The sequence below is a fragment of the Vulpes vulpes genome, chromosome 2 (genome assembly GCF_048418805.1).
Source record: "Vulpes vulpes isolate BD-2025 chromosome 2, VulVul3, whole genome shotgun sequence".
Lineage (NCBI taxonomy): Eukaryota > Metazoa > Chordata > Mammalia > Carnivora > Canidae > Vulpes > Vulpes vulpes.
In genome coordinates, this window is record NC_132781.1 from 21,715,828 (window position 1) to 21,732,204 (window position 16,377).

Genomic DNA, 16,377 nt, shown 5'->3' on the forward strand with positions numbered 1-16,377 from the left:
AATTCCTTCCCTGAGGGATCCCACCTATCCTGAAGTCTGCTCTAATCCCTCTCCTGAATTTGTGGTCCTATGAGTCTAACTGTTGAAAAACATTTTACATTAACATCCTGATATTATTTCAAATTCCCATCTTAAAACTTCTCAAAACTTCTCAAAATTTCACTCTTCTTTCATTGTGACCTCACTACATTGCATATCTCTCTCTCTTCCTCTCTCTCTCTCTCTCTCTCTCCCTCACTCACACACACCCCACACACACTGTTGGAACTCCTCCGTGCACTACTTCAATACCCTGTCCATGCCTCAAGTGTAGCCCAGATTACCCTAGATTGTAATCTCTGACTTGTGGGTATGTTTGCTTTCCTCTCCAAGTAGAGTGAAAATTCCTTAAGGGGCAGAAATTGTATCTTAGTCACCTGTGTTTCCCCAGGGAATACTGTAGGTGCTCAATAAAATCTGTTAAGAGGAATAAATAAATATAGATGATCTGTTCCAGCCAAACTGGTCCACTGAGAGTCTCCACCTGTTTGGCATGTTCAGAGTGTCCACTCCCCAGAAGAGTCCTCTCTCTGCTGCTGCACACATGGAAAAATCCCACCCATCTTTTTTTTTTTAATTTTTTATTTATTTATGATAGTCACAGAGAGAGAGAGAGAGAGAGGCAGAGACACAGGCAGAAGGAGAAGCAGGCTCCATGCACCAGGAGCCCGATGTGGGATTCGATCCCGGGTCTCCAGGATCGTGCCCTGGGCCGAAGACAGGCGCTAAACCACTGCGCCACCCAGGGATCCCCCACCCATCTTTTACAAGACTCAGCTTAAATTCCACTGGCAAAATGAAATCTTGTCAGATGACCCTATTCCAATACGACTCCTTGCTCATCAGTCTTACAGTGATAGTTCAGTGTCATGAAAACAGGATCCATCTTTGAAGCTACATGGGCCTGATTCAAAACCAGACTGTAGTATAAACTACCTCTGCTACTCTGGACAAATTCCTAAAGCCTTCTAAAGCTTTTTTTCTCAGCTATAAAATAAGGTAAATAATACCTATCATAGAGAATCTGGGGGCGGGTGGATTAAAAGAGAGTAAACCATTATGAACATAGGAGATGTTCGGGAAATGTTAACTTCTTTCCTCATCCCACCTCCCTTTCACTTCATTTACTATCCACACGGCGGTTAAGTTGATCATGTATGTTTTGTCTCCTCAATTAGATTGTAAGGATTAGCAAAATCCTTAAGGGCAAGAGCTAAATCTCATTCATCTCTCTGTCTTCTTTTTTTTTTTTTTTTTTTTTTTAAGATTTTACTTGTTTATTCATGAGAGACACAGAGAGAGAGGCAGAGACACAGGCAGAGGGAGAAGCAGGCTCCCTGCAGGAGCCCAATGTGGGACTTGATCCTGGGACTCCAAGATCACACCCTGGGCTGAGGGCAGACGCTCAACCACTGAGCCGCCCAGGCGCCACCACCTCTCTGTCTTCTAAATGCCTACCAGCATGCCCTACAGGGGCAAAATAAAAATCAAGAACAACAAAATTACAGTTACAGTGGATTATGGCAATCAAGTGTAAATGGTGCCAAGACTAGACTGACAGTCATAAATTTTCATCTAATTTAGTGGTAGAATTGTTACATGGCACTTTTGCAATTTCATTCATGCCAAAGGCAGATCTCAACAAATGACAGTACAAATAAAAACAAATCAGTCTTAGAGAATGCAGGTTAATAAGTAATCTTCAATAATAACCTTAAAGATGGTTTAAATTAAATGTTGCAGTTGGTATTAGAAGAGTCTCTATCTGTGTATTTACCCCCATGTACTTCTATGCAAAGGTTTCCTTTCACATACTCTTTAATATGATTGCAACAGATTTCTTCATACCACTTGTTAAATAACTGAAAATAGATTGATATTTTAGATTTCCCTACCAAGGTTTTTTAAAAAAAGTAAAAGCTAATACTGAAGCAAAATTGGTAAGATCAAGATCCAAAATTTGTGATAATTACAGGTAAAATCCATCAAAATCTCTCTTTCATTAAAATGGTTTCTTTCTGAATTGCTTTCATTAATATCAAGGCTTCAACATCCTTTCTGAACTTACTGGAATGTTTTGTTTTGTTTTGTTTTGTTTTGTATCCTGATTTTTACAGCCTTCTTCTATCGCATGCTATCTTCATCAAGGATCAATTCCCATGGTTGGGCTTCATTATTTCTTTTAACCACTGCCCCACTTGCATGTGCTAACAAGTTGGAGGAGCTGCAATGTGCTGGGTAGTAACCTCTAACAATTGGCTCTTCATTAACACTCCCAGCCACATTCCCTTTCCTGAAGAAACTATTTCTACGGTTTTCGTAGACTGTGCAACTGTAAATCTAATATGAAAAAGCAATTAGTAAGAGAAGAGTATGTGCCAAATACTATACCCTTTCAATATTTTCTGCTTTCAAGTACTTTTTGTTCTGTTTTGTTTCTTCCCCATATGGAGAAGTTTATGGTAAGAAATAGAGGCATTCTATTTTATCAGACCAAATCCACCGGAGTAGAAAGTACATAGACACGTTCATAGAGAAGGACAGACCCAAAAGCCAGGGATCAAAAGATCAAGTTTCTAATTTCAGTTCAACCACCTATTTTATACTGTTAGTCAAAACCATAACCTCTCTGAGCTTCAACATCCTCTTTCATATACTAGAGATAATAACACATCCCTATTTCAGCAGCTTGCTTCAGAAATTATAAAATCATAAGATCAAAAATGGCACTGTATAATTATAAAATGTGTATGTATAATATATATGAATATATTTCTGAATAATAGTAATGCCATAGCCTATGGGTAGATAAAAAATAATTTTATATCATGTATTAAAGTGCCAATTAGGGATGCCTGGGTGGTTCAGCGGTTGAGCGTCTGCCTTCGGCTCAGGGCTTGATCCCGTGATTTGGGATCGAGTCCCACATAGGGCTCCTTGCAGGGAACCTGCTTCTCCCTCTGCCTATGTCTCTGCCTCTCTCTCTGTGTGTGTTTCTCATAAATAAATAATAAAATCTTAAAAAAATAAAGTCCCAATTAAACACTTCCCTAGACAAATTGTTACACCAAATTCTATATACAGTGCGTCCAAGGAATTTTTTTTTTTTAGAAACAGAATCTAACTGGGAAATATGTTCACAATCCAGTTCATAATTTTTGGAGCAAGTATCATTCTCTAATCTGATGGGCACTGAGGAGGGCATTTGATGTAATGAGCACTGGGTGGTTTTATTCTTTTAAGATTTTATATATTTATTCATGAGAGACACAGAGACAGAGGCAGAGACAGAGGCAGAGGGAGAAGCAGGCTCCCTGCAGAGAGCTGGATGTGAGACTCCATCCCAGGACCCCAGGATCACACCCTGAGCTGAAGGCAGAGGCTCAACCACTGAGCCACCCAGGCGTCCCAGCACTGGGTGTTACATGCAACTCGTGAATCACTAAACTCTACCCCTGAAACTAATAATATACTATATGTTAAATAAATTGAATTTAAATTTTAAAAATGTGGATTTATATCCTTGCAAGCAAAATTTTAATCACAATCATAATATACCTAAACTCTCCCTTTGGGATCAATCAAACTTAGAGTAAAGAAAGTACTGGAAGTTAATTTTTCATTTCTTGTGCTAAGAATTTCTGCATTATAGTTTTCAAATAAGCCTTCACTATGATGAATTTAAAAGTTAAAATATCCAGAATAACTTCATGATTTTAAATTTTTTTAAGGTTAAAAAGAATAGTACCATTATTTGCAGATTCCCATATCATTACTCACTTCCAACTCACTAAACAAAGTATCAATATACTTTCATTCTCCAAATAAAGACTCCCAATAAATATATACATATATATATACATATTTCCAAATTGTGTTTTAATGTCTATAACTTTTTATATGTGGCAACTTTTGAACACTAAATAAACTGCTTAGCATATGTTTTTTTTCTTTTTGGTTGCTTGCATTCTCTACAAGATTTCCATTAGAACATGATTCTAGTAGACTTTATGTTAATTGCTGTTTCAATTCATAAAAACTGTTTAAAACATAGAATTTGAAATATCTTATTTTAACTAGAATTTTGTAGCTAAAATTCTTTTTCTAAACTTTGCAAACATTCCACGGAACCTAAATTAGTGCTAAAAAAAATGGATTTAAGTTGCTCAATGTTCTTCAAAAGGTGAAAAAGCACAATGAAACATAAGCTCATCTGAACTACACCCATTTTCAATTTCAACATAGTAAACCTCCTATTTGTTCTTAGGGCAAATTCAAAACCATACGTATTGGAATTGGCTATTACTGAAGATAATGTATGCAATCATAAGTAAAGATGCTAAATTGGCAAAAAAGAAAACCATGCAAGTAAGCAAACTTTAACACACGTGGGACACACCCTCTCAGTATATAAAGGCTTGTCACTGTCCTTGGTAGCAAGCACTCCCTGAGCTAAACAGCATCACCATGTCTGTTCGATACAGCTCAAGCAAGCAATACTCTTCCTCCCGCAGTGGGGGAGGAGGAGGTGGAGGAGGAGGATCATCCTTCAGAATTTCGAGCAGCAAAGGCTCCATTGGTGGAGGATTTAGCTCAGGGGGTTTCAGTGGTGGCTCCTTTAGTCGAGGGAGCTCTGGTGGAGGCTGCTTTGGGGGATCATCAGGTGGCTATGGAGGATTAGGAGGAGGTTTTGGTGGAGGTAACTTTGGTGGAGGCTATGGAAGCAGTGGCTTTGGTGGGGGCTATGGAGGAGGTAGCTTTGGAGGGGGAAGCTTTGGAGGGGGCAGTTTTGGTGGGGGCGGCTTCAGTGGAGGCAGCTTTGGAGGCTATGGGGGTGGATATGGAGGAGATGGTGGCCTTCTCTCCGGAAATGAAAAAGTAACCATGCAGAATCTGAATGACCGCCTGGCTTCCTACTTGGACAAAGTTCGGGCTCTGGAAGAATCAAACTACGAGCTAGAAGGCAAAATCAAGGAGTGGTATGAAAAGCATGGCAACTCAAGCCAGAGAGAGCCTCGTGACTACAGTAAATACTACCAAACCATCGAAGATCTTAAAAATCAGGTAAGGTTCATTTTTAAAATCCAACTTGAAGCCTATGTTTTATCCATGTAATTCAGAGAGATGAATCTTAACCACAATATAGCTATTCACTGTGTTTGCCTGTGTTACTTTTCTTGCTTCCAAAAAAAATCCAGTCTTACCAAAGGTAAATGTCTGTGAGGATATGGTCACTGAAATCTTCGGCATGTGTGTTGTGTATTTTACAGGATGGCAGATTACTGAGAATTTTTTAGGCTCTAATAAGTGTATGAGTCCATAGTTAAAATACCATATCATTTACAAACATAGGAACTGAAAGAATTATTAAATGAATCAAAACAAAATATTATTCAGATTGATAACAAAAAAATCTTCATTACCACTTACAAGCAACGTGAATTCTCCAGTATGGAAATGGGATACTGTTTGCTTCTTGAGAATTTGTGAATTGTACCTACTATGTGCCAGTCCAGAGTGTATGCATTTAGAATATATACTTAAAACAACTTAAACCAAAAGGTATGAGTCAGTCAAAAGTTAGCTGAAATACATGGAAATCACCCAGGATAAAAGTGGGCGACACACATGCAGGAACACAGCTATATAACTACAGTTTGTTTTTGGAAAAGGATGAATACAGAAATAGAAAAGTATAGAAATTTCAAGAAAACAAATAACTCAGAATTAGTAGCTGGGTAACCCTGCAATATTTAAGATAAAAATACCCCAAAATTTTGTAAGAGCACATAAAAATACAGTTTATCTATGCCACCATAAAAGCCGTATCTGTATCGGATTTTCTTTTCCTCTCCCTCCAGATCCTCAATCTAACAACTGATAATGCCAATATCCTGCTTCAGATCGACAATGCCAGGCTGGCAGCTGATGACTTCAGATTAAAGTAAGCTAAGTGAACATGGCACAACACTGTCACAGCAAATACAGGAGTTGCTTTTAACAATGACTTCGGATGCCCACATTTACATTTTCTTAACTTCATTCAAAGTTAAACAGTGTTGGAATCATCAGAAAAAAATTCAATTTCAATATCCCCTTTTTGGCAATATTGAAAGAAGAAAATGCATTTTAAAGTAGCTGTGCTAAGCTTCTTGGCATTAAACCACTAATATCCCTATGTGAATTAGTATACTAAGAAATGTTGCCATGATGTGAAGTAAACTCTATATTTGCTTTGTAAAAAGTCTCAGCCCAAGTATACCTCCCATATGTAAGTTATACCCAGTATTTGTACTATGCCTGTTTCAGGTATGAGAACGAAGTAGCCCTGCGCCAGAGTGTGGAGGCTGACATCAACGGCCTGCGCCGGGTGCTGGATGAGCTCACCCTGACCAAGGCTGACCTTGAGATGCAGATCGAGAGCCTGACTGAAGAGCTGGCCTACCTGAAGAAGAATCATGAAGAGGTGATGCAAAAAGTCATACTTCCCCCAGCCAAAAAAAAGGGGGGTGGGTCATTGTGATCATGGTGTAGTCATTAAACTTTTCTGCTCCTCAAACAGGAAATGAGAGACCTTCACAATGTGTCCACTGGTGATGTAAATGTAGAAATGAATGCTGCCCCGGGTGTTGATCTGACTGAACTCCTAAATAACATGAGAAACCAATACGAACAACTTGCTGAACAAAACCGAAAAGATGCTGAAGCCTGGTTCAATGAAAAGGTAATTCATCTTCCTTCATATCGAGGCCAATGGATGTTTGGTTATCATTTCAGATTTTTCTCATCTTTTCCTGTTTTTAATACTCTAGAGCAAGGAACTGACTACAGAAATCAACAGTAACATTGAACAAATGTCCAGCCACAAATCTGAGATTACTGAATTGAGACGCACTGTTCAAGGTCTGGAAATCGAACTACAGTCCCAACTAGCCCTGGTATGTTAACAACTCTCTCGAAATAACTTCAACTGAACCAAAGTTTCGTGCCCGCATAAGGATACACAACTCAAGAGAAAAAAAGGGGGGGGGGGGTAAGAATGTAGAAATAAAATTGGAGCTCTTTGTTAACGGGAGAAAGTCAGTGGCACCACTGTACACGGGCTAAAGTTAAAATTTTACCATTAAGCATAAAACGGGGCACCTGGGTGGCTCAGTGGTTAAGTGTCTGCATTTGGGCTCAGGTCCTGGTCCCAGGGTCTTAGGATCAAATTTCGCATTGGGCTCTCCTCCAAGAGCCCGCTTCTCCCTCTGCCTGTGTCTCTGTGTCTCTCATGCGCCAATAAAACCTTTTTCAAAAATAGACAAAACACAAATCCTATTCATTTTCTTTAATCTTCTGATGTCTTATTAAATCAGGAAATAACCTTCACTGTATTCAAGCACACAGTGAAGTCACGCAGCCACCCTATATTCTCGGCTCTTTGCAGAAACAATCCCTGGAAGGCTCCTTGGCAGAAACAGAAGGTCGCTACTGCGTGCAGCTCTCACAGATTCAGGCCCAGATCTCCTCTCTGGAGGAACAACTGCAACAGATCCGAGCTGAGACGGAGTGCCAGAATGCCGAGTACCAACAGCTCCTGGATATTAAGATCCGATTGGAGAATGAAATTCAAACCTACCGCAGCCTGCTAGAAGGAGAAGGAAGGTGAACTATCAACTCTCCCAGCTGGTTTTATGCAATGCCCTAAATCTCCAGGCTTTTCCAAAACCCCAAGAAGTGCTGCCAAAGGAGGAGAGGGGGGAAGCAGAGTACAGAAAAAAAAAGGCGTGTGCAACCACAGCTTCAATTGCCCATGAATTGGGATTCTGAGGGTTGTGTGCTTATCAGACCCGCGTTAGCAATGGGTTTTAGAATCTATACTTGGCAGGATTTTCTTTTCTTTTCTTTTCTCTTTTTTCCCCTCGGACACGTTTTGCTTACTTTCAAAGTAACAAAACCGTGGAAAGCGACCCACCAGTTCCCAAAGTTCAAGCTAACCGAGCATGCCTCTCATTCCTGGTAGTTCCGGCGGCGGCGGCTACGGCGGCGGGCGCGGCGGCGGAAGTTCCGGCGGCGGCTACGGCGGAAGTTCCGGCGGGAGCTACGGCGGAAGTTCCGGCGGCGGCGGCTACGGCGGCGGCAGCTCCGGCGGCGGCGGCCACAGCGGTGGTCACAGCGGTGGTCACGGCGGTAGCTCGGGCGGCGGCTACGGCGGCGGCAGCAGCTCCGGCGGGGGCGGTTACGGCGGCGGCAGCTCCGGAGGCGGCGGCGGCCACGGCGGTAGCTCGGGCGGAGGCTTCGGCGGCGGCAGCTCCTCCAGCGGAGGTCACAAGTCTTCGTCTTCCGGGTCGGTTGGCGAGTCCTCTTCTAAGGGACCAAGGTCAGCAGAAACTAGCTGGGGTAATCAGCATTAGTTTTAACTTTCTGTGATGGTTGTGTTGCTTTTTACGCCCTAGTGCTTTTTAAAAAAATTAAAACGTGGGGCGCCTGAGTGACTCAGCGGTTGAGCGTCTGCCTTTGTCTCAGGTCATGATCCCGGGGTCCTGGGATCGAGTCCCACATCCGGCTCCTCACAGGGAGCCTGCTTCTCCCTCTCCCTCTTTTCTCTGTGTGTTTCAAGAATAAATAAATAAAACATACTTTTTAATTAAAATCCCAGAGAATATTCCCACTTGTGTTTTTTTAGGAAACTATACTTTTGACCTCCATCTTGAAGGAAAAAAAAAAAAAGTCATGGTCCAAGATGCTGTCGTTTAAACATTGTTCGGACTTTTTTTTTTTTTTAATGTAGAAAACGAATTTCCTTTTTTTAATGTATATTTTACTTTTTAGAAATTTTGATTAATTAGTGAGGACCCCCCCACACACACACACTCACACACAAATCGCCTCATCTGAATTCTTTTTTTTTTCTCATGATTCATGTACAGATACTAACAAAACCAGAGTAATCAAGACAATTATTGAAGAAGTGACACCTGATGGTAGAGTCCTTTCGTCTATGGTTGAATCAGAAACCAAGAAACACTACTATTAAGCCGCGTCAAGAGGAAAGAGTCTCCCTTCACACAGACCAGTATGTACAGATGCATGAACAACAAAATCTCCAAGGAAACACTTCAGTCTTAATGGTCTACGGAAATAGGTTCACTCCTTGAAAATAAGGTGTCTGAAAGGTGTTTTGTGGTTTCTGTGTTTCTTCTTTTCACTTTACCAGAAAGTGTTTCTTTCATGGAAAAAAAAAATCTTTTCTATTCTCATTCACTAATGAATTCCAATAAACTTTCTTACTGATGCAAGCTATCCAAGATGGTCAGAATTGTCTTTATTTAAATTAAGTGGTATTTTTAACCTTACAGATGAATGAACTATAGTACTTGAAGGTTGATTTATCTAGAAATTCTGAAGACATAAAAAAGGGGGGGGGCCACCTGGGTGGCTCAGTGGTGGAGCATCTGCCTTTGGCTCAGGGCCTGAGCCTGGCATCCTGGGATCGAGTTCCACATCCGGCTCCCCAGGAGGAGCTTGCTTCTCCTTCTGCCTATGTCTCTGTCTCCCATGAGTAAATTTTTTAAAAATTCTGAAGACAGAATTACCATTATGATTTCTCTTGAGTAAGTTTTTTAATCTTGTGGGTATGTTGGGTCAATGTCAGTAATCTCACCGAGTGAAAAGTCTGAGACCCCAACCTTAACTCTTTCTTAAAGATGCACAATATATGGAAAACTCCCAGTGCTCTGGCTTTGAATTATTTCAACCCTGACAATTCTAAAATATCTCAAATAAGACCCCAAAGATCGAGTTATTGGAAATTCACACTTCCTGATTACTTGGCTTCTCCCATTTGCCTACCCTCATTTTCTTCCCCTTCATTTCTGCCCAATTGCTATATACTGTAAGAGATACCAACCACCATTTACCAGGCGAGTAAAATCATATCACCCCAACAAAATTATTTGGTGTCTATCATCAGACAAACAAACACTGATCAAGACATGATGATACCAATTGTACCAAAGAGCCAACTCTAGCTTTCACCAAAACTTTCTCTGTCTAGGGACAAATGCTAAAGACCTGGTATTTGTAGGGTCAACCCAATCATCCTTCAGTCACTCAGAAACCAACTGATATTACTTAGTACTCTGCTAATATATAGAATAGATGGGTTTATTAAGAGCTGGATTTATTCTTTGTACCTAAGATTACCTTGTGTTCCCTGGTGAGTTCCTAGTTGACCCATGTCTACCAAATAGCCTTCTTCTGCACTCTTACTGATTTGAGCTTGTTTTCCCCAAGACCTGAGCTCAGGTCCCCAGGTCATTTACTTGGGACCCATGGTGGGTAAAACCTACCTTCTGTACTCCAAACTAATGACCAGAGTCATATTTCAAAATGAATGGACTTCCCTATAATCAGAGCTCCATGACCTACCCAACACCAAATACTACCATAGTTCAGAAATTCTACTTTAGTTGGCATATCTATTTGCCAGACCCCCTTCTTCAGAGCCAGTCTCCTAAGCTTCACTGTTGAAGTCCCAACACGCCACACTGTAAAACCCTAAAACAGATGTTGCTGGGTAAGAACTCTGAGAACTCTGCCACTGTGTATATAATGACTGCTGTTCAGAAACACTACCTTTTAAAATCCCTAACAAAGTTAGCCAAGTCCTAGGATTTAGAGTATTATTAAAATCTGAAACAGCCATTCTTACTCTGAAGAAATAAGTGTTTTTATATTCAGTGTCACAAAAAGATAAATATGTTTCTATGAGATCATTGTGTTTGTTATTAGGCTTTTTCTCTTGTACCCATTCCCATCACCACCACCACCTAACCCTCCACCCCAAACCAGGATCTCAGCTGGTCAGAGTACTTCATCTAGTTGGGTGGTGACCCAAACCTTCTTTCCTGAAAGTTCTAAATTGTAGTTCTGTCTTCTTACCTTTTCAGTCTTCCAATACCTTCTTAAATAATTACTTACATTACATTTTCTCTGATAAAGTAATCATCTCTGATAAAGAACTACTTTTTGAATGTTAACTTACTGTGAAAATTCTTTCACTGTATAGATAAGCCATGCTGTACACTTTAAATAGTGGTATATATCAATTATATCTCAAAACAAAAAAAAAATTTTAAATAGAACTTTCTGAACTGGACTCAAACTGCACTTTAATAAAGACTGTCTAAACAAAGTTTGATTTTAACAAGGACATTGGTATTTATAGTTCACAAAAATTATTAACTGTACAGATCACTATTGTTATTACATGGGTTTATCATGTAGCTATTTAAGCAAGACAGTGTCCAGTGAAACCAGCAGAGCCAATTCTGGCACTCATGTGGAATCCTACTAAACAGCAAAAGCTTGTCTCTCTAGAAGGATTTGCATTGTGCTGCTTAAAGCTTTGCATCAGGGGTCTGACATCTGTGACGGCTCAATTTTGCTAGGGCATGGCGAAATAACTTAGTTACGGCCAGTTTCCCCTTAGTTATAGGGGAAATAGCTTGAGTAAGGTAACTAAGGTCCACCCAGTATCCAATCTACATTGCATCAGGAGAGTGAGAATTAGGGAAAGAGATCATCTGTGACTTAAAGCATGCATTTCAAAGTCAGTGGTTCCTTGTCTTCATATTCTGACACTGGCATTTACAAATCATGTAGTTTGGACAAATTACTTCAACCATTGAGTCCCAGTTTTCTTATATATATAATAGAGATAATAACTACTTCATTGAGATTATTGTGGGGATGACTTAATGCCTACAAAACCCTTAAAGAATGCCCTCCATGGAGTAGACACTGAAGAAACTATTCTATTTTGCACAGAGAGGAAAACCATCAACAAAATGAAAGGGCAACCTACTGAATGGAAAAGATCTTTGCAAATGATCTATCTAATGGGGGTTAATGTCCAAAATATATAAAGAACTTACACAACTCAAAACACAAAACACACACATGTAAAAACAAAATCCAGCTAAATCTGGGAGAACACATGAGTGGACAGTTCTCCAAAGAAGACATACAAATGGCCAACAGACACATGAGATGATGCTCGACATCACTAATTATCAGGGAAATGCACATCAAAACCATAGTGAGATATTACTTTATACCTGTCAGAACAGCTAGAATGAAAAAGAAATAACCAGTTGGCAAGGGTGTGGTGAACATTTGTGGACCGTTTGCAGGAATGTAAATGGGTACAATCACTGTGGAAAACAGTATAGGGTTTCCTCAAAAAATAAAAAATAGGAATACAATATGATCCAGTAATTCCACTACTGGAATATTACTCAGTCGTAAAATTAAGGATAAGATATCTTGCCATTTGCAACAGCATTGATGGACCTAGAGGGTATTATGCTAAGTGAAATAAGTCAGACAGAAATACAAGTACCATATGATCTCACTTAAATGAGGAATCCAAAAAACAAAACAAAAGGCAGAAACAGACCCATAAATACAAAGAACAAACTGATGGTTGCCAGAGGGGAGTGTGGCAAGGAGATGTACACTGAGTGAATGGGAATAGAAGATACAGGTTTCTAGTTATGGAATGAATAAGTCACAGGGATGAAAGGTACAGCCTAAGGAATATAGTCAATGCTATTGATATAGTGGCTTTGCATGGTGACAGATGGTAGCTACACTTGTGAGCACAGTGTTAAAGTATTGAGTTATCAAATCATGATGTTGTACACTTGAAACTAACGTAATATTATGTGACAACTATACTTCAATTAAAAACTAAAAACATTTTGAAAAATATTTTCAAAATATTTTTTAAAAACTGAAAAAAACAATCCTGAAATTTGGTATCTACTATAAGTTTTTTAATTCTGTTCCTTTAATGTATCTGCTTTTATTCCTTAGTTATATTTTTAAAGGGTATATAAACAGCCTTTATAATGTGTGCTCCTGGTCATGTATTAAATAAGCCCAAATGAATAAAGGTTTTATAAAGAAAATAAAACCACACACACACCAAACAGTATTCTGTTCATCGTCAGAGAAGTATGTTTATTGGCTATATAATCTAGTTTCTCCAAAGATGGATATGAGCATCACAATAAATTGTCAGAGCAAGTGATCATTAACATAGTCTGCCATGGAGTAGAGATCAAGGTGAGATTGCTGTCCTGGAGCTGCAAAACAAAATTCCAGACAGTAAGAATAGTGGCAAGAGTGTGTCACAAAGAATTAGGACTAATGTAGTCCTGTGAACCTGAGGTCCAATAAAACAGCAAAAGGTTTGTAAAGGTAAGTGGGAAGGACCAGATGACTGTCCCAAAGGTTTGAGATAGTTGACCATCCCTAAAAGCTACAGCTGTGGTCACCCTGATCATGAGGCAAATGACCCACGCTACATCTTTTGAGTGACAAAGAGAAACAAGTTATCACAATAAAAATAAATGCAGTCTGGAAACCAGGTATGAAGCATATTTTTTTAAAAGGATACTTTTTGAACTAGGTTGTCCTACAGAAAGCTATGCCAAAGGATGAAGGACTCTTTGAGTTGTCACATTGCTTTTCAGTGTCTCTTAATAAAAACACAAACATCATCTCACACCTCAACACTGAATAAGAGATCCTTGCAGCCTAGTGCCAGTTAGAAAGGGAATTACTGTGAATTAGTACAAATATTGGACATTACCTGGGGGAAGAATTTGAGTAATGCTCTGAAAATACTTTTGTCCTTTGGGATTTTAGCAAAGAAAAAAAATCACATACTTAAGCTTCTAATTAACCTTTCCTACTCAGAATAAGTTATCTCAGAAGAAATGCTTGAAAAGCATGAATAAATAGGTTCACAGGCTAGCTGAGCCATAACAAAGCTAATGACCTTTTTGGAAGAGAACTCTCATTCAAGTTTTGACCTATAGAGCCTCTGGAAGGTTTTCTAAAGTAAGAAATGTGAAGGGAAGACAAGAAAACAAAATGGCACCAAAATGCACTTCAGTAGATTGAAAATAGTTGTAAAGATAAAAGCAAGTGGGGGATGGCTAATAAATACATAAGAAGATTATGCTCAACATCACTAATCATTAGGGAAATGCAAATCAAAACTACCATGAGATACTACCTCACACCCATTAAGAAAGCTACCATCAATAATAATAATAATAATAATAATAACAGAAAACAGCAAGTTTTGGCAAGATTGTGGAGAAACTTGAATCTTTGTGCCCTCTTGGTGGAAATGTAAAATGGTATGGATGCTGCAGAAGTCAATATGATGACTTCTCAGGAAATTTTTTTTAAAGTACCATATAAGGGGCACCTGGGCAGCTCAGTGTTTGAGCGTCTGCCTTGGGCTCACATCATGATCCCAGGGTCCTGGGATGGAGTCCCGCATTGGACTCCCTGCAGGGAGCCTGCTTCTCCCTCTGCCTATGCCTTTGCCTCTCTCTCTGTCTCTCATGAATGAATAAATAAAATCTTTTTTTTTTTAAGTACCATATGATTTTGCAGTTTCACTTCTGGGTCTAAAGCCAAAAGAATTGATATTGAGGTCTTGAAGAGATATTTGTGTGTGCCACATTCACAGCAGCATTATCCACAGTAAGGGCTTGGAAAGCATTTATTTTCTTCCCCTCTGTATGCCCTGCTACTCATACAGTGCCTTATGCATAGTATGTGCTCATTAAATACTTCTTGAATGAACAAAAAATGAATGACTGACACCTGATAGGCAGCATAACTGTAGTCAAAAGTTTCATTTAGCTATTAACTAGATATTCTGGAAAGAATTTTGTAAGAAATATGTTTTATGTTTTTCATTAAAGAGATTTTGGCATCATTTGAGTTACTTTTCCATCTGACTTTAAGATAACTGTACTTAACAGAAGGACCACCACACTGAATCCCAAGGTCTATTCTGGCCTGATTCACCCTGCTTCATGTTGTATGTCCCTAAGCAGTCCTTGTCCTCCGTTTTCTCATCGTTAAATCAGAAGGAAATCTAACTAATTCCCAGATGTTTTGTAAGGTTCAAATAAGATAATGTACAAGAAATCTCTTTGGAAGCTGTAAAGCACCATATAAACATAAGGAAAGCTTGTCTTCATACTCTTCGTACTCCGAACTTTGAGAAGATAAATATTGAGGTTGCTTCTTACCAAGGGTTTAATAATTTCCAGCTGAAGGCTCAAAGGACCCAATCTGAAGTGGTGATTCAGCACCAAGCAACATCCATTTGCAGGTGAGCGCTGCCCCCTGGTGGAAATAAAAGGTCAGGGACAATTGCTGTGAACGGTGTGGGATCACCAGGGGTGATGCTAATGAGGGAAGCAAGTTATTTCAACTTAAGCTTTAAAAAAAAAAAAAAAAGCTTCTTTTCCTTTTGTGTCACAAAATGTTCTTTGGAAATTTTTTTTACATCTGAAGGATACATACACATTACACTAAAAATTTGTTTAACTATTATTTACAGCTAATAATCAGACACTGAAGAGATTTATAATTCTTCATGTTTTAATATTTGAATTTTTAATATTTCAATTTCAATAATTCAGCAACTTAAGAGAATAATTTCACAATTAATATAACATGTTAAGACTATTGAAGGAATTATATAAAATAGGTATTTGTATGGGCGTAAATCATTTAGAGAAATTATTTGTATCTTAAAATAGACTCATGATGCCAGACTCTCAGTGCTATCTAGAACATATGCCAAATCTTCATCTGGCATGTTCCTGGTGACTCTGAACAAATCGTTTAACATTTACAGCTCTCAGCTTGCCCCATCCGACAAAGGGGCTAAATTAGATAATGTCTAAGACCTCCTGCTGCTTTAAAAAATCCTACAATTTTGCCCAGAAAGTGCATTTAAAGGCCATGCCGATGACAGCCACAGTGCTAGCTGACCAGGCTTCAGACTGCTTGTACCAGCACAGTTCCAGGAGACACCCTGACTGTCCTGGAGGCAAAACAGTTTTATGCCTGTCTTCACCACAGAATCTGGAACCCGTCAAGCCCAACCAAATCCCTCCTATCCCTCCTTTTCCTGTCCTCTTCACTTGCTTCACCCCCACCTTCCTGGCAACTGCCTCAAGAGGAGGCTTCTCAGGTCAATTCCTGCTCACCTCTCCTGCCCTCTCAGCTAGACTGCCTCTCCCCTTCCCACACACATACCCTGTCAAACTCTTTGACAGAGAAGGTTAAACACGATCCAGCTTCTGCCTGACATTTCTTTTTTTGTTTTCCAACCATACATTTCTTAGAGACTGTACCCATATCTTTTCCATCTCTGAGTAATTTACCATCATGTCTTCATTTTTTAATTTAGCTTTGTTTTTTTTTGTTTTTTTTTAATTAATTTTTATTGGTGTTCAATTTACCAAC

At 39.3% G+C, this 16,377-nt stretch overlaps 1 protein-coding gene and 1 long non-coding RNA gene across 4 annotated transcripts in view; one reads left to right on the forward strand and one right to left on the reverse strand.

Annotated features, from left to right (window-relative positions):
- LOC112917757 (uncharacterized) overlaps positions 1-8,081 on the reverse strand; it is a 50,420-nt gene extending 42,339 nt beyond the window's left edge. Inside the window, exons 1-2 of one of the 2 annotated variants that reach the window (XR_011999650.1) lie at positions 7,997-8,081; positions 6,485-7,618 (exon numbers count right to left, since the gene is read on the reverse strand). This is a non-coding gene — a long non-coding RNA (uncharacterized lncRNA). Of the gene's footprint in view, positions 1-6,484; positions 7,670-7,996 lie in introns of both variants that reach the window. The other variant, XR_003234534.2, reaches the window with a different exon arrangement.
- Positions 4,478-9,324, forward strand: KRT10 (keratin 10). Of its 2 annotated transcripts, none has more exons than XM_025995712.2 (8): positions 4,478-5,103; positions 5,901-5,983; positions 6,349-6,505; positions 6,602-6,763; positions 6,852-6,977; positions 7,469-7,686; positions 8,045-8,421; positions 8,952-9,324. In XM_025995712.2, exons 1-8 carry the CDS (start codon positions 4,507-4,509, stop codon positions 9,056-9,058), a joined length of 1,827 nt encoding a protein of 608 aa, XP_025851497.2. In that variant the 5' UTR covers positions 4,478-4,506; the 3' UTR covers positions 9,059-9,324. The 2 variants fall into 2 exon arrangements, with proteins under 2 accessions (XP_025851497.2, XP_072603379.1); XM_072747278.1 differs by having other exon boundaries at positions 4,481-5,103; positions 8,045-8,401.
- Positions 9,325-16,377: the final 7,053 nt, after the last annotated feature.

Coding starts and splice junctions, on each gene's coding strand:
- KRT10 (XM_025995712.2), top strand. CDS start 4,507: ATGTCTGTTCGATACAGCTCAAGCAAGCAATACTCTTCCTCCCGCAGT. Junction 6,506..6,601: donor TGAAGAAGAATCATGAAGAG/GTGATGCAAAAA, acceptor CTCCTCAAACAG/GAAATGAGAGACCTTCACAA. Junction 6,978..7,468: donor TACAGTCCCAACTAGCCCTG/GTATGTTAACAA, acceptor GGCTCTTTGCAG/AAACAATCCCTGGAAGGCTC.